We start from the raw sequence: 17,748 nt of genomic DNA, 5'->3' as shown, positions 1-17,748 counted from the left end.
CTCCACAGTTCATGCCATACTATTGTAACTGACCCTTCCCAAGTCCTTCCCTTGTTATCTATCTTATGCATTCTCTTTATCCCTATTCTTATGTCTCCTACCCTGTAACCTCCCTAATGTATTTGATGTGTATGCTTTTTTTATACGTTCCTGTAAAATATGTATTTTTTGTGTGTATATGTGTTTAATATACATAAACGGTCTTTTGTTATAGATCTCATATTTCTTACTTTTTAAATTTAGCGCTCTGTTTCTAAGCTCTATCCATGTTGCTAGTCTATTGCTTCTGATTGTTGTATAGTACACCTTGGTGTACATCCAGCACATTTTACCTATCCATTCCCCTGATAATGGACACTGTGAATATTTTATACCTGATTCCCTGGACAAGGCCAGTGTTTCATTACTACCTAACATAGCAGTTCTCAACCCTTTCAGACCCAACAAACTTCCTTAAATAACAAATATGTCTCCTTTATTATTCTGAAATGAAATTCACAAATAATATAACCTACTATGGTAGGCAGCCTCTCAGATAGCCCCCAATGATGTCTGCCTCCTGGTATTCTCATCCTTGTGTAATCCCCTCCTCTTGAGGGTGGGCTGCATTTATTGATTTCTGGTGAATAGCATAGGGCAAAAATGATGGGATGTCACTTCCAAGGTTAGGTTACCAAAAAAACTGTGTTCTTGGGTGTTCTTCCTGGTTCTCTCCCTCACCTGCTCTGAGAGAAGCCAGCTGCCCTAGGAAGTTGACATGGCAAGGAATGGAGGGAGGTCTCTGACAATAGCCAGTGAAGAACTGAGGCCCTTAATGTAACCTGAAGTAGCTGAATCCTGCTGACAACAACATGAGTGATTTTGGAAGCAGATCCTTCCCCATCAACACTTCAGATCAGACTGAGGCCCAACCAACACCCTGACTGCAACATAAGGGACCTTGAACCAGAGGCATCCAGCTAAACTGTGCCCAGATTCCTCACAGAAACTGTGTGATAAATGTTCATTGTTTAAACCACTAAGTTTTGGGATAATTTGTTTCAAAGTAATAATAACTAACCTAACTACCCATGTAACTATAAAATATAATGTCCTAACTATAATGTAAAGTAAAATAAAGACAGTGAATTATAATAATATGTGTTTCAATATGTAAATGCTCAGGTATGACTACACTAGTGGGTATAATGATTTCAGATGCTTGCACCTATATGTATATGCAAGCATATGTATATGCAGGAGCTAAAATGCAGACTGATTCCAGTGAGTTTTGACTATCCAAACTATTACAACTGATACAGCCTTTCATGACATCATTTCCTGAAATGTTTCACAGCTCTTGATAAGTTGCAAATAAAACAAAGAACTATATCTCTCCAATTTCAGGGTAGTTACTGTTTGGGGGGAAAACTCTCAGCTTTTTCCTTCCCGTGTATCTTTCTCCTTTACTTTTACACTGAACGCTTCACTTATGACACTTCTCATGACCAAATATGTGGGTCCCCCCTCCCCCCTCCACACCAAACAATTCTGTGACACCAGCTGGGTGTCCTGCAATTTAACTCAATACTGACGCTATTTACCTGGAGATAGTTTTAGATCCCACTGATCAAAGGCTCAGTCCCGCAAGACTGCTCCCAACTTCAGATGCCAATTGAAAGTAGTAGGTCCCCAGGTTACCCACAACTTCTGTCTGACTTGGCTAAAATTCAGAGGTTTCCATGATCTCCTCCCCCTTGGATTTGGTTATTTCCTAGAACAACTCACAAAACGCAGGGGAAGACGTTTACCAGTTTATTAAAGGGTATGGTAAAGGATACAGATGAAGAGACACATAGGGCAAGGTCTGAGAGGATCCTGAGCACAGAGCTTCTGCCTCCATGAAGTTGGGGGTGCATCACCCTCCAGGTAAGCGGATGTGCCCCCCAACCTGAACACTCTCTGAACCTCCTACTATTGGAATTAGTAGGCAATACAGGGCAATTGTTATGCCTTGTATAGGCATGATTAATTACTAACTCCATTTCTAGTTTCTCTCCCCGCTCTGGAGAGGGCTGAAAATTCCAAGCTTCTAATCATGGCTTGGTTTTTCTGGTGACCCAGCCAGAAGCCAACCAGGAGCCCACCCAGAGTTGCCTCATTAGAACAAAAGACGCCCTAATGTTCTTATCACTTAGCAAATTACAAGGGTTTTAGGAGCTCTGTGCCAGGAAGAGGGGTGGGGTTGGTGAGCAGAGACCAATACACACACTTTCTACTATCTCACAGTTGCGTTCCTAGAAAATTCAATGTACCTTAAAAGCATAGGAAAATGCTTTGTGTTTATATGTTAACAAAGTTATGTTCTAGGCCCAGCTAATTATGAACAGATTTTTCACTCACAGGAATGTTTAGCAGGACATTCAGAAATAGTGTATTGTGGAACAATCTTTCCCTGGTGACATCATCTCTTGCATTGCAGAACACCTTATATCCCTAGCTTTAACCTTCTAATGTCCCTGGTTTTCCCAAGCACTGTTCTGATTAAAAAAACAACAAACAAAACCACAAAAATTAAATCCTCAGTCTAAGGGGAGATAACATTCCCTTGAGAACTGGTAGCGAAGTACAATATCCCCAATAACGAATAAGCTTGGCAATAAATCATAGTGGTACTCTAAGTTGTTGAAATTGTTTACACCTCTGGCTAGCCCCTCAATGATCCAAAGCTTCGCAGTCCCGAATAAGGAAGCGGTGATCTGATACGCAGAAGCAAGTTCAAGGAGACAGCGAGATACACGGCATCTAGCCAGTGATTTCCTTTTCGTTGCTAATTTTTAATTCCTTCTTGCCAAGACGTCACCCTTCCCTCCTTTAGTACTGCTGTGGTTTCACCGCTGGGCGGGACGCGCACGCTCCACTTCCGCAGGCGGGTTTCCAACTAGGCCCCGCCCCACCTCCTCGCGTCACCGGAAGTGAGGCCGCGGAAGTAGTAAAACCTGCTCCATGGGAGCCGGGCGCGCCCTGGAGGTGGCTGGCTGCTGGGATGGCAGATGAAGAAGAAGACCCCACGGTGAGTGACCGCCTCTGTTCCAACCCACTTTTTTATTCACTCCCTCGGGCACCGTAGCGGAGGCTGAGAATCGGGTTTGTTTTCCTTAGTGAATTCAGCCGAGAGAATCGGGGACTTCACCCCGTGCTAGGCTTTTTCTTCCGATTAGTCGTAGGACGCGGGGCAGGAAGAGTAGGAGGGTGGTCCCATGCCCTTTGCTTTTGGTCCATATTTGCCAGACACCCTTTGAAACACCTAGAGAATCATCAGAGGACAAAGCTAGTATTTGTTCTCTGTGAGCAAAGTTATTTAACTTTGAGCCTCGGTTTTCATGTCATAAAATAGGCTTAAGTCTCACTTGAGGAAAGTTCTTAGCACTGTGTAAGCAGTGCTTAGTAAATACTAGTTTTGCTTACTTTTATTCAATATCAACTCTTTTAATAGTAAAACTGTCTAGAAATAGGCCAACTTTGTTGGTTAAAAAAAAGAATGTATGGTCGTTGGAACTGCTCCAGGAGAGGCAGTACAGTTGTTGTGGACATTGTAGAAGCCATTCCTGTGTGAGTCTGAAGTTGGATAGGATAGTTGTAAGGCCCCTAAAATGCTAAGGTTTCATGGTTTTTTGCTGCTTGCTTTATTTAGGCTTTCTGGCATGACATCAGTGTTGAAGATGGAAAAAAATGTTAATTATTAAAAAGTCAAAAGCAGTGCTTAACGTGTCTATATATACATTTTAACTTCTAGTTTGAGGAAGAAAGTGAAGAAATTGGAGGAGGTGCAGAAGGTGGACAGGGTAAAAGAAAGAGACTTTTTTCTAAAGAATGTAAGTAGTATTTGACAATGATTTTTTATAGATAAAAACTTCTGGGTATGTCGGTTCAAAGTAGATTTATTGTTCTGAATGTGTTTCCTTGTAGGGACAATATTCTCAGACTTGTGCATAAATTCTGTTTAACCTGTGAATCACAGATAGTAATAACCCTAACCCCAATTTATGTATTTATATATATGCGTGTATACACACACACACATACACACACACCCATACTTTTTTTTTTTTTTTTTTAAGTAAAGAGATGTGATCAGTGTTTCAGTTCAGGGCCTAAGAACATACCTCCGTTACCTCCCCTGTCCTTTACCTTTCAGCAGTAGGAGCAGGGACTCCTTTGACTGTAAGCCAAAGGTTCTTTTGGATCCTGGAACAGGTGCTGAGGGTAGGAATTAAGTTGGGGCTTTGGACTAAGGCAATGGACAAGGCAGGAAGATGATGAACAATGTGAGGCAGTCCAGTGGCATAGAGATTATAAGGTTTTGGTTGTCTAGTCTGTTCCCTCAGTAGACCTTTTGTGGCAGCAGCAAGGAGAGCTGCTGCTACTACTGATGTTCAAGGTCAGCCCCTTTAAGGCACCGTGAGAAAGTGCTCTCCATCTCCCAGTCCTGAGAAGGCGACACATCACCTGATTTATTTATGCTAGTTCCGATGTAAGCAGTTCCCAAATGCTCTTGAAACTACAGAGTCAATATGTGGGGGTTTTTTTTTTGCCATTCAAATCCCTTCCTATATCTCAATTTCTCACCTTAAGTTTACCACTACTTATTCCATCTCTGATGTTATTTACTCCATTTGTACGTGGTTTTACCTAAGTCGGCATAAGAAGGGGATTCCTACACCAGAGCATCCCAGAGTGATGACAAGAATTTGGAATCTTCACAGCCTTTTCCTTGTCTTACCTGAATCTTCCTATGACTTACTGACCAAGATCTGTTCTCCTAGACCTTCTTTTTAAAAAAAAATTTTTGCTAATATAACACAAAATTTCAAAGCATTCACTTTTATTTGTTTATGTCTTTACAGACCCTTTAACCAAATGCAGTTCACATACTTCCTGTCTAATATGATTTTGCTTTTCCAGTGAAGTATATTTCCCTACTGATGAATTCTCCCCATCAGAATGTTAATGACAAGGTATCTCCCTCAAAATATTTAAGGAAAAATATTAAGTTTACAGTGGAGAATCCTGGCAGACATTACTTTAGCCAAGTGATCAAAGTTAATAAGATCACCAGTAATATATGTTGACATTACATACCCCTGATATGACGCATTAAGAGGTACATCATCACTGTGATTCCCTTTCTAGTAATGCATAACCATAACCTAATCATGAGAAAACATCAGACAAACCCAAACTGAGGGACATTCTACAAGATAACTGACCAGTATTCTTCAGAAGTGTCAAGGTTATAAAAGACAAGGAAGGGCTTCCCTGGTGGCGCAGTGGTTAAGAATCCACCTGGTAATGCAGGGGACATGGGTTCGAGCCCTGGTTTGGGAAGAACCCACATGCTGCAGAGCAACTAAGCCCGTGCGCCACAACTACTGAGCCTGCGCTCTAGAGCCCACGAGCCACAACTACTGAAGCCCGCACGCCTAGAGCCTGTGCTCCTCAACAAGAGACGCCACTGCAGTGAGAAGCCTGTGCACCACAACAAACAGAGACCCCCACTCACCACAACTAGAGAAATCCCGTGCGCAGCAACGAAAACCCAACGCAGCCAAAAATAAATAAATAAATATATAAATTAAAAAAAAAAAAGACAAGGAAAGTCTGAGGAACTGTCACAGAACAGAGGAAACTAGGGAGGCATGACAACTAAATATTGTGGGATCCTGAAACAGAAAAGGTACACTAGTGGAAAAACTGGTACAATCTGAATAAGTTACGTATTTGTACCAGTGTTAATTTCTTAGTTTTGAGAAATGTCTTTGGTTGTGTAAGATGTTAACATAAGGGGAAGCTGGATATAGGAATTCGGGAACATTGTGCTGTTTTTGCAACTCTTCTCTAAGTCTGAAATTATCTAAAAAAACAAACGAAAAAAAAAGCAAACAAAAATTTCAGAATCCAAAAAACACAGAGGGGAGAAAATATTGGCTCCTGTGTTTGTTTTCTCCCTCCTGTATCTGGACCTAAAAGCTTTTGCCAGAATAAACCCTAGGGGCACTTCTCTATCCTAGTCTGACTTCTAGGTCACCTGTTTCTTTTCTTCCTCAGGCCTGGTCTACTGTCTTCTTAGTTCTGCCTGCTTTTGCTTCTCCTAAATGGAAATTATTCTTAACGTACTCATTCCTACTTTTAGAAGTGTTCTAGGAGTTCGTTCCATTTATTTATTTATTTCTTTATTTAATTTTTTTTTTTTTTTGCGGTACGCAGGCCTCTCACTGTTGTGGCCTCTCCCGTTGTGGAGCACAGGCTCCGGACGCGCAGGCTCAGCGGCCATAGCTCACAGGCCCAGCCACTCCGCGGCATGTGGGATCTTCCCGGACCGGGGAACGAACCCGTGTCCCCTGCATCGGCAGGCGGACTCCCAACCACTGTGCCACCAGGGAAGCCCCGTTCCTTTTTTTTAAATGTAAAACTTAAATACAATAAATTGCACTAGTCTTCATTGAACAGCTTGATGAATTTCCCATATATACATATACTTGTAACCACCAGTCAGATCAAGATACAAAACATTTCTAACATATGACAGAGTTTCTTAGTATTTCTATACCCCTTTGAGAATCTGCTAGGAGTTGATTCTTCTTCCCAGAAAAATGCACACACAAATAAAGTATAAAATTTTTACATGTAATTTCAGTAGGGTTCCAGGACTTCTCAAAACTTGTCCATGGACTGATTGGGAGTTTATAGGCTATAGCATAAGAATCCATATGGATCTCATCTGCCCTAAATTACCAAGAAGTGTAATAGTGTTGTGGGTAGGAGTATAGACTCTGGAGCCAGATCATCTGGGTTCAAATTCAAGTTCCATCTCACTATCTGTGTGACCTTGGGTAAATCACTTAAACTCTATGCCTCAATTTTCTCATCTATGTAGAAAGGGGATAATAGTAGTTTCTACTTCAGAGGATTGTCCTGAGGATTAAATGCGCTTACAACAGTGCCTGGCATGTAGTAAGGGCTATATAAGTTTTAGCTATTAGCAGTTATTTTCATTACTCTGTAGACTTTTCTTCTCTTTTGCATTTTCTGTGGTTCCTTCAGATGAAGACTAAAAGGGCTTTGCTGGCAGTTGCTTTGATCCAGGGAATAAAATGTCAAGATTCTGTATAGTAAGCCCTTTGCTTTCTCCTTTTGATTAACCTGTTCTTCCTATAAGAAGGTAATTGGAGCACTTTCTCTCATGTCCTCTTCCTTATGGTAGTATCAGAAAGGATTTTGCCGCCTTTTTTCCAAGACCTCCCCCTCACCCCCTGAAAACACTCCCAGTAAAGGCTAAACCATTGCTACTCATCCTGTTCCTGCTACGAAGTTTCCTACTTAAAGGTATTCTGGGGTTGTTGGTGAGTAGATAATAGAGATTAGGGAAGGAATATTGATATCAAGGTTCAGTAGCTGGGAGGGAAGGGGAGTTCCTACCTAGGGAAGGCTAGGTAAAAACAGTTGGTTATGTGCTAGTGGTTAATACCTTTTACACCAAAATCCATACTTGGAGACAAGAAATACAATGTAAATATACTTTCATACCAATATCTTCTATAGCTTAGTTCTAATTTGAAAAAGTATTGGTCAAGTTTGTTTAAACAAAAATGATTGTTCTTTTTACAGTACGGTGTATGATGTATGGGTTTGGGGATGACCAGAATCCTTATACTGAGTCAGTAGATATTCTTGAAGACCTTGTCATAGAGTTCATCACTGAAATGGTAAGTTTTTTTTGTAATTGGTCTTAGTTAATTAAGGAATAGATTTGAAATTCTAACTTTTAGATAAGACTAGAACTATGGCATCCTTTGAAATAAGCTTGAGTGCCATTTGAGTGCCTGTTTTGTGGAAGTTACTATTTATCATTAAGGATAGAGAGAGATAAGTGTGTGTGGGTGTATACACACACACATACACAAACACCCACACACACATGCACACACAATATATTCTACCCCCTCCTCTGAATTTTATTTATAAGGACATAATTATAAGATCCTTGAATAAAATGTAAAATATTACCCATAATCCGATCATCCAACATAAATTTCCCTCTTCCAGTATTTATGTAAAGATATACAGTGTTTTACATAGTGTTGATCATAGTAAACATTCTTTTTACTCAAAGTTTTTAATACATATTTCCTATGTTCTGATCACAATTATTTTAGTAGCTGCATAAAATTCATTCAAGTTATTTTCTAATATACTTAACCATTTCCCTATTGAAATTATTTACATATTATTTTCAACTGAGTAGATAAGTTTGAATGACCATATTCATGAAATTTCCCCCTTCTCTGGATATGTTTGCAGGGATGGGAATACTGAGTTTGTTTGTGTTCGGTTCTTATGAATTTTTACCCTGTGTTTTGGACTATTTCCTTCGTAAAGAATAATAGAAGTAAAATTACTGGGTCAGAGAGTCCATTTTTTAAATCTTTTTCTGCTTATGGAAGTAATACTGATTAAATTTAGAAAGTATTAAAGAGTGCAGGGGAAAAAATAAAAATCTGTAATCCTTCTACCTAGAGATAACTAATGCTGAGATTTTAGTGAATATTCTTTTGTCTTTTTACACATATTTTTAAACTTTATAAAACTGAAATCATACAGTATATATAGTCGTAGAACCTGCTTTTTCACTTAGGTACGTCTACAACATTTTCCCTGTGTCACTGCATAATTAATATTTTTGATGGCTTCACAATATTAATTGACTAGGTGTGCTCAAATTTGTTCAATTTATTAAATATTTAATTTCCCTTTTTCAGTCATTAGAAATAATGCTGTGATGAATTTTTGTTTTTGCAGTATGAATATGTAATGGTAGGGGATGAGATTTGATTTTAAGGAAACCCACCAATATTTATCAGCTACTGAAATGGACACAAAGTTTAAATGAAGCGGTGGTTACAAAGAAATAAAATTATTTTATGCAAATGAAGACAAACTACATATATCAAAACACACAGAAAGAAACATCAGTGCAAATGGATAAAGAAGATGTGGCACATATATACAATGGAATATTACTCAGCCATAAAAAGAAATGAAATTGAGTTCTTTGTAGTGAGGTGGATTGACCTAGAGTCTGTCATACAGAGTGAAGTAAATTAGAAAGAGAAAAACAAATACCATATGCTAACACATATATATGGAATCTAAAAAAAAAAAGGTTCTGATGAACCTAGGGGCAGGATAGGAATAAAGACGCAGACATAGAGAATGGATTTGAGGACACGGGAGGGGCAGGGAAGGGTAAGCTGGGACGAAGTGAGAGAGTGGCATTGAAATATATACACTACCAAATGTAAAATAGATAGCTAGTGGGAAGCAGCTGCATGACACAGGGAGATCAACTCAGTGCTTTGTGTCCACCTAGAGGGGTGGGATAGGGAGGGTGGGAGGGAGACACAAGAGGGAGGGGATATGGGGGTATATGTATACGTATAGGTGATTCACTTTGTTAAACAGCAGAAACTAACACGACATTGTAAAGCAATTATACTCCAATAAAGATGTAAAAAAAAATTTTTTTTAAATCAATGAATTTGATAGTTTTAATGTCCTTAATATTAAAATGTCTATAAAGCATTGAAACATTGCTAATAACGGTAGAAAGTGGACAAAGGACATTAATAGAAAGACAATTCATAAGTGACTAGCTATAATAATTAGAAGAGAAAGTTTCAAACTCACCAGCATTAAATAGACACAAGTTAAAAGAATAAAATGTTAGATTTTTAAAAAATTAATTGAATTTAATATTTTTTTTGTAATAGACTCACAAGGCAATGTCAATTGGAAGACAAGGTCGGGTACAAGTTGAAGATATCGTCTTCTTGATTCGAAAGGACCCAAGAAAGTTTGCTAGGGTTAAAGACTTGCTTACTATGAATGAAGAATTGAAACGAGCTAGAAAAGCATTTGATGAAGCAAACTATGGATCTTGACACCTTTGGTACTTTCTGAAGCTTCATGATTTTCTGGGGAAACCATATTTAATAACTATATTTTCCACAGTAAGTTTCTCATATCTAGCCATGTGAATGAAAGATAGAGAACCACAACGTTTTCAGTCTTTATTCATGTCTTCAATTTTATAGTGATATTTGAGCCTTTAATTGCCTGCTGTTATATTACTATACTTTGAATTACTTACTGGATTTTAATGACCACATGTAAGTCAAAGTACCTTGCAAACCATTCAGTTCCTTCTGATTTTTTGCCATTGTAGGCTGTACTGTGGCTGTTTAATATGTGAAATCTCAATGGTACCTTTGATAGCTAAGACATGTGTTTGATGTTTCTAAAGTTTTTAGATTACAGTAGTCTAAGTTATTAAAAGATAGTGAACTGGTTTGTGTTTCTTTTAAGGAGAAAATGATAGAAAATACAGCCTTTTTAAGAGTGTTTGTCTTAAGATAATTTGTTTTAATACTCTTCTTTAGGTAACAAGTGATTTTTTTGATTTTAATTTTTTGAGAAACTAAAAGTTTCCTATGAATTCTTCTGTGTTGGAAGACCTATTTGATTTAAAATCTTTTGGGCTGGGCTTCCCTGGTGGCGCAGTGGTTGAGAGTCCGCCTGCCGATACGGGGGACACGGGTTTGTGTCCCGGTCCAGGAGGATCCTGCGTGCCGCGGAGCAGCTGGGCCCGTGAGCTGTGGCCGCTGGGCCTGCCCATCCGGAGCCTGTGCTCCGCCACGGGAGAGGCCACAGCAGTGAGAGGCCCGCGTACCGCAAAAAAAAAAATCTTTGGGTCTTATACTGTTTGTCAGGTTTTAAGAGAACTCATTTCCCCAGGTCAAATTAAAGCTTCTAAATATAAGTGTTTTCAGTAGCAGGAATGGCATTGCTGAAAAAGCTGATGGTAGGATAAGCATTTGGGGTCGTGTTTTTTTTTTTTTTTTTTTGCGGTATGCGGGCCTTTCACTGTTGTGGCCTCTCCAGTTGCAGAGCACAGTCATCCAGACGCGCAGGCTCAGCGGCCATGGCTCACAGGCCCAGCCGCTCCGCTGCATGTGGGATCTTCCCGGACCGGGGCACGAACCCACGTCCCCTGCGTCGGCAGGCGGACTCCCAACCACTGCACCACCAGGGAAGCCCAGGGGTCGTGTTTTATTAACATATTTGTTAGTACTTGTTCATTGTGGAAATGTGTACTTGACTAAGACCACGTGTGGCTATGGAAACCACTTTTGTAGTTCAGCATATACAGGTTTTGTGTCTATTTAGCTTATTGTATTATTCTTGCACTTAGCTTAAAGTAAGTATTTAAAATTGCATTTAAGGGGATCATTGGATATTACTGTTTGTGAAACTGAATGTTTTGTGTGCTGCTTATAAACATTATGAATCAGTACTTAGGAAAATTTTACTTTCTTAACCTATCAATATAAGGAATAAACTATGAAAAATTAAAAAGATTAATACTTGAATTTGGCTATGTGATTTATCAGCTTTTCTCCCCAATGTAATTCTAGCTGCTTAATGTCACTAAAAACTTTTTTTCCATATTATTCGTGTAATGCTTCTGAATTGGTAATGAGATTCAAGATAGCTGGGCTGATCTTTTTATTTGAAAAAGTAAAAACCAGTTAAAAAGCAACTTTAGTCTAAACTGAAATCAAGACTGAGAGTGGAATAACAAAAGATCAATATCACTATTTTTTTTTTTTTTTTTTTGCGGTACGTGGGCCTCTCACTGTTGTGGCCTCTCCCGTTGCGGAGCACAGGCTCCGGACGTGCAGGCTCAGCGGCCATGGCTCACGGGCCCAGCCGCTCCGCGGCACGTGGGATCTTCCCAGACCGGGGCACGAACCTGTGTCCCCTGCATCGGCAGGCGGACTCTCAACCACTGCGCCACCAGGGAAGCCCAATATCACTATTTTTGCTAGTCAGGGTCTACTTCACCCTGAAGAAGGACGTGGTAGTAACTGCCACTAGGCAAGTTATACTGGGTGCCCGTATTAGTCAGCTTGGGCTGCCATAACAAAATGTCAGACTGGGTGTCTTAAACAATGGAAATTTATTTTTTCACAGTTCTGGGGACTGGAAGCCTGGGATCAGGTGCCAACATGGTCAGATTCTGGTGAGGATTCTTCCTGGATTGCAGATAGCTGCCTTCTCACTGTGTCCTCACGTGGCTGATAGAGACTTCTGTTGTTTCTCCCTCTTATAAGGCCACCAGTTCTGTCAGATAAGGGTTCCACCCTTATGACCTCCTTTAACCTTATCACCACCATAAAAGTCCTTTCTCCAATATAGTCAGATATGGGTTAGGGGGACACATTTCAGCTTATAGCAGTGCCATTAGTCTTACTATTTTGCTAATGATCCTGGCATTAAGAAGTTTTTTACGGGACTTTGTATTAAAACTTTTTAAAGTTGGAATTGTTAGAACTTAACTCAAAAATAGCATAAGCAAAAAAAAAAAAAAGAAAGAATTTATTGGCTTCTCCAACTGAAAGAAGGGAAAGAAAGGGTGGAGTTGACTCCACAGTTGACTGGATCTAAGAACTTGAAGAGAAGACTCTGCCCATCTTTATCCTAATTTTGGTTTTACTCTCTTAGGAGTCTCATCATGTGTCAAGGGAGCATGATGGCTAGCAGTTCTAGGGTTCCATCCATACAACTCCTGATCAAGGGACTTACTTTACTTCCTAATACAGAAGATTCCAAGCAAGGAGTGTGGTTGTCCTGCCTCTGGTCATTATTCTTGGGCCAGGAAGAAGTTGTACTGTAGCCTGGGTCTCATGCCCCACCTCTTTGGTGAAGAAGGGCTTGGAGTGGGGCTCAGAGCTGGGTACTACTATTAGCAAGAAAGGGAAAGAGAAGCTGGGCGGATAGAAATAACAGGTGTACACTGACTCGATTCATGAGCTTACTTATTAACTGAAATCTAACAGTAAGGCAGCATGGCTCTTTTCTAATATCTAGAGCTGCACCGTGTAATATGGTAGCCACTAGCCATGTGGGGCTATTTAAATTTAGCCAATTAAAATAAAATTGAAATTAAATTCCTCAGTTACACTAGCTACATTTCAAGTTCTCAATAGCCCTGTGGCTAGTACCAATACATTTCCATTATTATAGAAAATTTCAGATAGTGCTGATCTGTAGCGTTCAGGTGCGCTCTCCTAAATTAATTTACTTTTTTTTTTAACTTACTATGAAAAATCTCAAGTATATACAATAGTAAAATAGTATCTTGAGCCCCAGGCTTCAACAGTTAACCAACCTTTTGCTAATTTAGTATCTTACCTGCTGGGAGGGGCAGTATTATTTTAAAGCAAATCCCAGATATCACTATTATTTCATCTGTAAATACTCCAGTATGTATCTCTACAAGATAAAAAAGCCCAAATACTACTACCATACCCTTGCAAAAATTAACCTTAATTCCTCAATATTCTATCTAATACCTAATCCCTGTTTAAATCTCCTGATTTGTCTCAAAATATCTTTGAGTTTGTGTATTAGTTTTCTATTGCTGCTGTAACAAGTTACTGCAAATATAGCGACAACACATTCATTCTTTCCAGCTTTTTAGGTCAGAAGTTTGAAACGGTCTTAACTGGGCTAAAATCAAAGTACCAATATAGCTACGTTCCTTTCTGGATGTTTTAGAAGAGACTGTTTACTTGCCTTTTCCAGCTTCTAGAGGCTGCAATCCTTGACTCGTGGTCCCCTTCCATCTTCAAAGCTAGGAATGTTGCGTCTCTCTGATGCTTATTCCATAGTAATAGCTCCCCCTGACCCTCAGCTGGGAAAGGTTCTCTGCCTTTAAGGACCCATGTGATTATATTGGACCCACCTGGAGAGGCCAGGCTACTCTCCCCATTTCAAGGTCCTTAACTTAATCACATCAGCAAAGTCTCTTTTACCATGTAAGGTAACATTCACAGGTTCTGAGGATTAGGACATGGACATCTTTTGGGGCTGTTATTCTGCCTACCATAGTTTGTTTGTAACAGGAACTAAACAAGGTGTCGCCCATTGCATTTGGTGAGTGTGTCTAAATTTCTTTTAATCTCTAATAGCTCCCCTCCCCCATTTTGTTTAAAGTGAAGCTCTTTCTTCGAAAAAATTCATACCTTTTATTTTTTTTAGCTAGCATGTTTATTAGTTGCTCAAGCAGACTGTCTAATAGCTATCTAAGACTCACTTGAAATTGTTTTTACTGTATTTAAGCTGGTTTTCTTAAGTAAAAACTGTAATATTAATTCTAAGTGTAGAAATTTTTAAATGAGGGGAAATAGTTCACTTGGCCTCTCATCAATGGAGAGAGGTGTTGTCTGGAGAGTTGTTTGGCTGCTTCCCAAGAGGCCTCAGGAGGTTGAGTTACTTGGGAGAATGTATTGTAGTCCAGAGTTTGATTTGCAGCATTGCAGGCTCAGAAACCGATTTCATCAGAAAATGGAGAGCACATCCATCTCTTGGGGTGACTCAGACTCACAGAAACCAAGTTCATAAGACCAGTGTATGAAAATGGATGCCAATTTACAGATGTAAAGTAAAACTTGCATTGTGTGGCCAGCAAATTCTTCCCTTCTCCAGGCAGACATGTGGGAAACTGAAGCATTAATTATGAGGGCAAATCAGAATTCGGGGAGTTACATGAATGCTTTACCTAGAGCATCAGGTAAGATAAGATTAGGGCTGATACAGGAAAAGTGGCTCCCCAGGGCCTGAAGCAATACAGAGGGGTGTGTTTCCTGGGTATCTTCCTTCAAGACTGCCTTGTTACTGTCACTAGAAACTTGGCTTGAGTTTTCACTTCCATGGAGAATACCCATCCAAGCATTGTCTGTTTGTCAGCTTTAAAGTGACTTTTCGTGTTTCTACTGTACTTCATTTAAATGTTCATCTCAGAGGTAGTTCAAAGAGGGCAATTTTATTTCTAAGTTCTTCAGGGAAGCTTCATAGTTGCTCCTAAGAGCTGACAACACTGAGCATTGGGCCTGAAAATCAAGAACTTTTTAAGAGCTCTCCCTGTGTCCCAAAACATTCCCAGTTCTCTAGGCCTGATTTTCTTAGGGTCTCTATGCTTCCCTTCTTACCACAAATAGAGACTGAGGGGTGGACGACCAGTGAGCAAGGTGTTAAATGCGTTGCTGAGGCTTCTGCTTTGCCTGAGTCCTGGTAAATGGCTGCATGAGCTAGTCAGACTGTTATGTTATGGGATAGGATCAAGGAAAAGGTTTTGGTATATCAGACAAGTATTTATTAAGTACCTATTATGCTTGAGGCATAGCACAGATACTATTTTGCTATATGGTATCTGGATAATTGGGATTCTAAAGTTACAGAAATAAAGTAAGGAGCAGATTTCTTATATGTTATGATATGATTGATAAGAGTTTCAGTTTGAACTTTCGTATAAAATCCCAATTCATATGTTATTTGTAGCTCTGAGACTTCTATGCACATGTTTGCTTTATTATACTTAACACAGAAAGCCTGGTAAACTGTTACGAAATCCTTGGGTGTATTCTTTTAGAACAGGAAGAACAATAGCTAAAACATAAATCGTTTTGTCATTTGCCTTTGCATGGCCCTTTTTGATAAATAAATAAAAATTTATTAGGAAAGAACCTTCTTAGTTACTGACCACACTCTAAAAGAAATACTAATACTATACTATACTTCTGAAATTGGGTTTTTTAAAGTATTTTGGGGACACATGAACTTATAATAAGATACCTACCTAGATTTTGGTGAATCTCTGTGCTTTTCTACCATTTTTATAGCAAGTTTTACTAAACATGCTCTCAAGCTTATTACTAGAAACTTACTAACTTTATCCTGAAACACTCATCTGAAATTATGCTTCTTAGTGTGCTTTATGTACTTGTAGGGGAGCAAAATTTGCCACCCTAAAATGTATCTCTTTGGCATGAGGATTATTTTAGGCTGATTATTTTTAAGAAACAAAAGACTCAGGATGTCTTTCTTTTTAACTCCCCCTTAACTGCCTAGAGGAATTTAGATAAAGGGCCTGGTCCAGGAAGAGCACTATCGCCAGAGATGTCTACACAGAATATGGGCTCAGCGTGGTAGCGGGAACTTTGCAGGGCCTGGAGACCCAAGTTCTCTTTGTGTCCCACTGTCTCTGCATGGCCCAGCAAACATTTGTTTACCAGACATTTCCCATCTTCCTATAAATTGTTTTCTTTCCCTTTGAAGTCCCAAACCCCTAACCCCTTCTCTTTCTCAGATGGCGTATAAGCCTCAATTGCCTAACTTGGTTTTGGGCCTCCTATTCTTATGCAGCCCCCATATGTAGTAATTACATTTGGTTTTTTTTTTCTCCTGTTAATCTATCTTGTGTCAATTTAATTATTAGACCAGCCAAAAGAACTCAAGAAGGGTAGGGGGGAGATTTCCCCCTCCCCAACAGTTGGTGTAGTCAGGATAATCTTCACTGGCTGGAAACTTTCTCCCAAAACTGCTACAGATGAGATCCTGGGACGTCTGATAAAAGCCAGCAGAAGGTAAAGTTTCTCACCATGTCAGCCTCCCAGATCTCTGCAGGGTCCAGTGAAATCAAAAGTGGTGAGAGCCCCTTTTCTCTCTTTCTAAATTTAGATTAGCAGGAGAAGATATTTGTGGAACAAGTCCCTTGGGCACAACAACTCTGGTAAAAATTTGGTAAATGCCTACTCTCAGTTTTTATTGATCCTTTTCCTCCCAGAGATGGTCACTGTTTTTCTTTGTCTCTGTCTGTTGTGTTGTTTGTCTTGTTCTATGCCTTAAGAGCTTAGCTTTATGACCAGTGAGAATATTCTCTCTGGTCTCCACCATCAGGAAGGTGCATGTATCAGCGTGCATTTGGCAGTCAGTCAATCAAATAGACTGGGATTCTGAGCAGCTGTAGCCTGTTGGTCAGAAACCCAGGTAACAACCTAGCCTTGCAACTGGCTTCTCTTTTCCAACTGTGCCAGCTCTCAGGGGAATTTATCATAAGGATCCAGTCCATAAGGGGCCTTTGTCTTCTCAACCTTCATTGTTTTGTTAGTGCTGGAAAAGTCCAATTCCTGTAGTACCTGCCTGGTGTCACAGATTAGTGGGTCTTTGACTGGAGGCATTTCATGTTCTCATGAGAAACTGGAGACACTGCAGTACACCATTCTTACCACCTGTGACAACAAAGGTCTTTGCTTTCTCTTTTTAAAAAATATTTATTTATTTATTTGGTTTCACCGGGTCTTAGCTGCAGCAGGTGGGCTCCTTAGTTGCAGCATGTGAACTCAGTTGCAGCATGCATGTGGGATCTAGTTCCCTGACCAGGGATCGAACCTGGGCCCCCTGCATTAGGAGTGTGGAGTCTTATCCACTGCACCACCAGGGAAGTCCTGGTCTTTGCTTTCTTGATGAATTCTGGGAATGAACTTTCTGGATCTTATGAGGGCTTCATCCTTTGTGCCTCTTGCATTTTTGGTTAAGCCATAAAAAGGCTTACTGATTTGAGTTGCTATTTGAGATTAATATTGGACCCTACTCATCAAAGGCCAGATGATGCATCCTTTGAATTGGCTATATTTAAAAGTGAAAATATAGACAGCTCTCATCCAAGGACCAAATTTAAATGTGGGTTAAAAAAATATACATATGTAATGGCTAACTTTAGGGACTCAATAAGAGGGAAGGACAGAAATTAGAACACAAATCAAAATCCACTCAGACCCCTTCCTATTTGCCTTCAGACATTTGCAG

The 17,748-nt window shown here is 39.8% G+C and overlaps 1 protein-coding gene across 1 annotated transcript; it reads left to right on the top strand.

Annotated features, from left to right (window-relative positions):
- Positions 1–2,947: 2,947 nt before the first annotated feature.
- On the top strand, positions 2,948–10,932 carry TAF13 (TATA-box binding protein associated factor 13). Its single transcript, XM_060006548.1, has 4 exons — positions 2,948–3,052; positions 3,776–3,854; positions 7,648–7,745; positions 9,810–10,932. The coding sequence occupies exons 1-4, from the start codon at positions 3,026–3,028 to the stop codon at positions 9,978–9,980; spliced, it is 375 nt and encodes a 124-aa protein (XP_059862531.1). The 5' UTR covers positions 2,948–3,025; the 3' UTR covers positions 9,981–10,932.
- Positions 10,933–17,748: the final 6,816 nt, after the last annotated feature.

The sequence above is a fragment of the Delphinus delphis genome, chromosome 1 (assembly GCF_949987515.2).
Source record: "Delphinus delphis chromosome 1, mDelDel1.2, whole genome shotgun sequence".
Taxonomy (NCBI): domain Eukaryota; kingdom Metazoa; phylum Chordata; class Mammalia; order Artiodactyla; family Delphinidae; genus Delphinus; species Delphinus delphis.
Note: the sequence above shows the minus strand (reverse complement) of the source record. Positions and strands in the feature narration are given on the sequence as shown.

Bases quoted from the DNA above. Each gene is read 5' to 3' on its own strand.
- TAF13 (XM_060006548.1), top strand. From the start codon at position 3,026: ATGGCAGATGAAGAAGAAGACCCCACG. The intron at 3,053-3,775 runs GTGAGTGACCGC...TTTAACTTCTAG, and splicing joins ATGAAGAAGAAGACCCCACG to TTTGAGGAAGAAAGTGAAGA. The intron at 3,855-7,647 runs GTAAGTAGTATT...TTCTTTTTACAG, and splicing joins GAGACTTTTTTCTAAAGAAT to TACGGTGTATGATGTATGGG.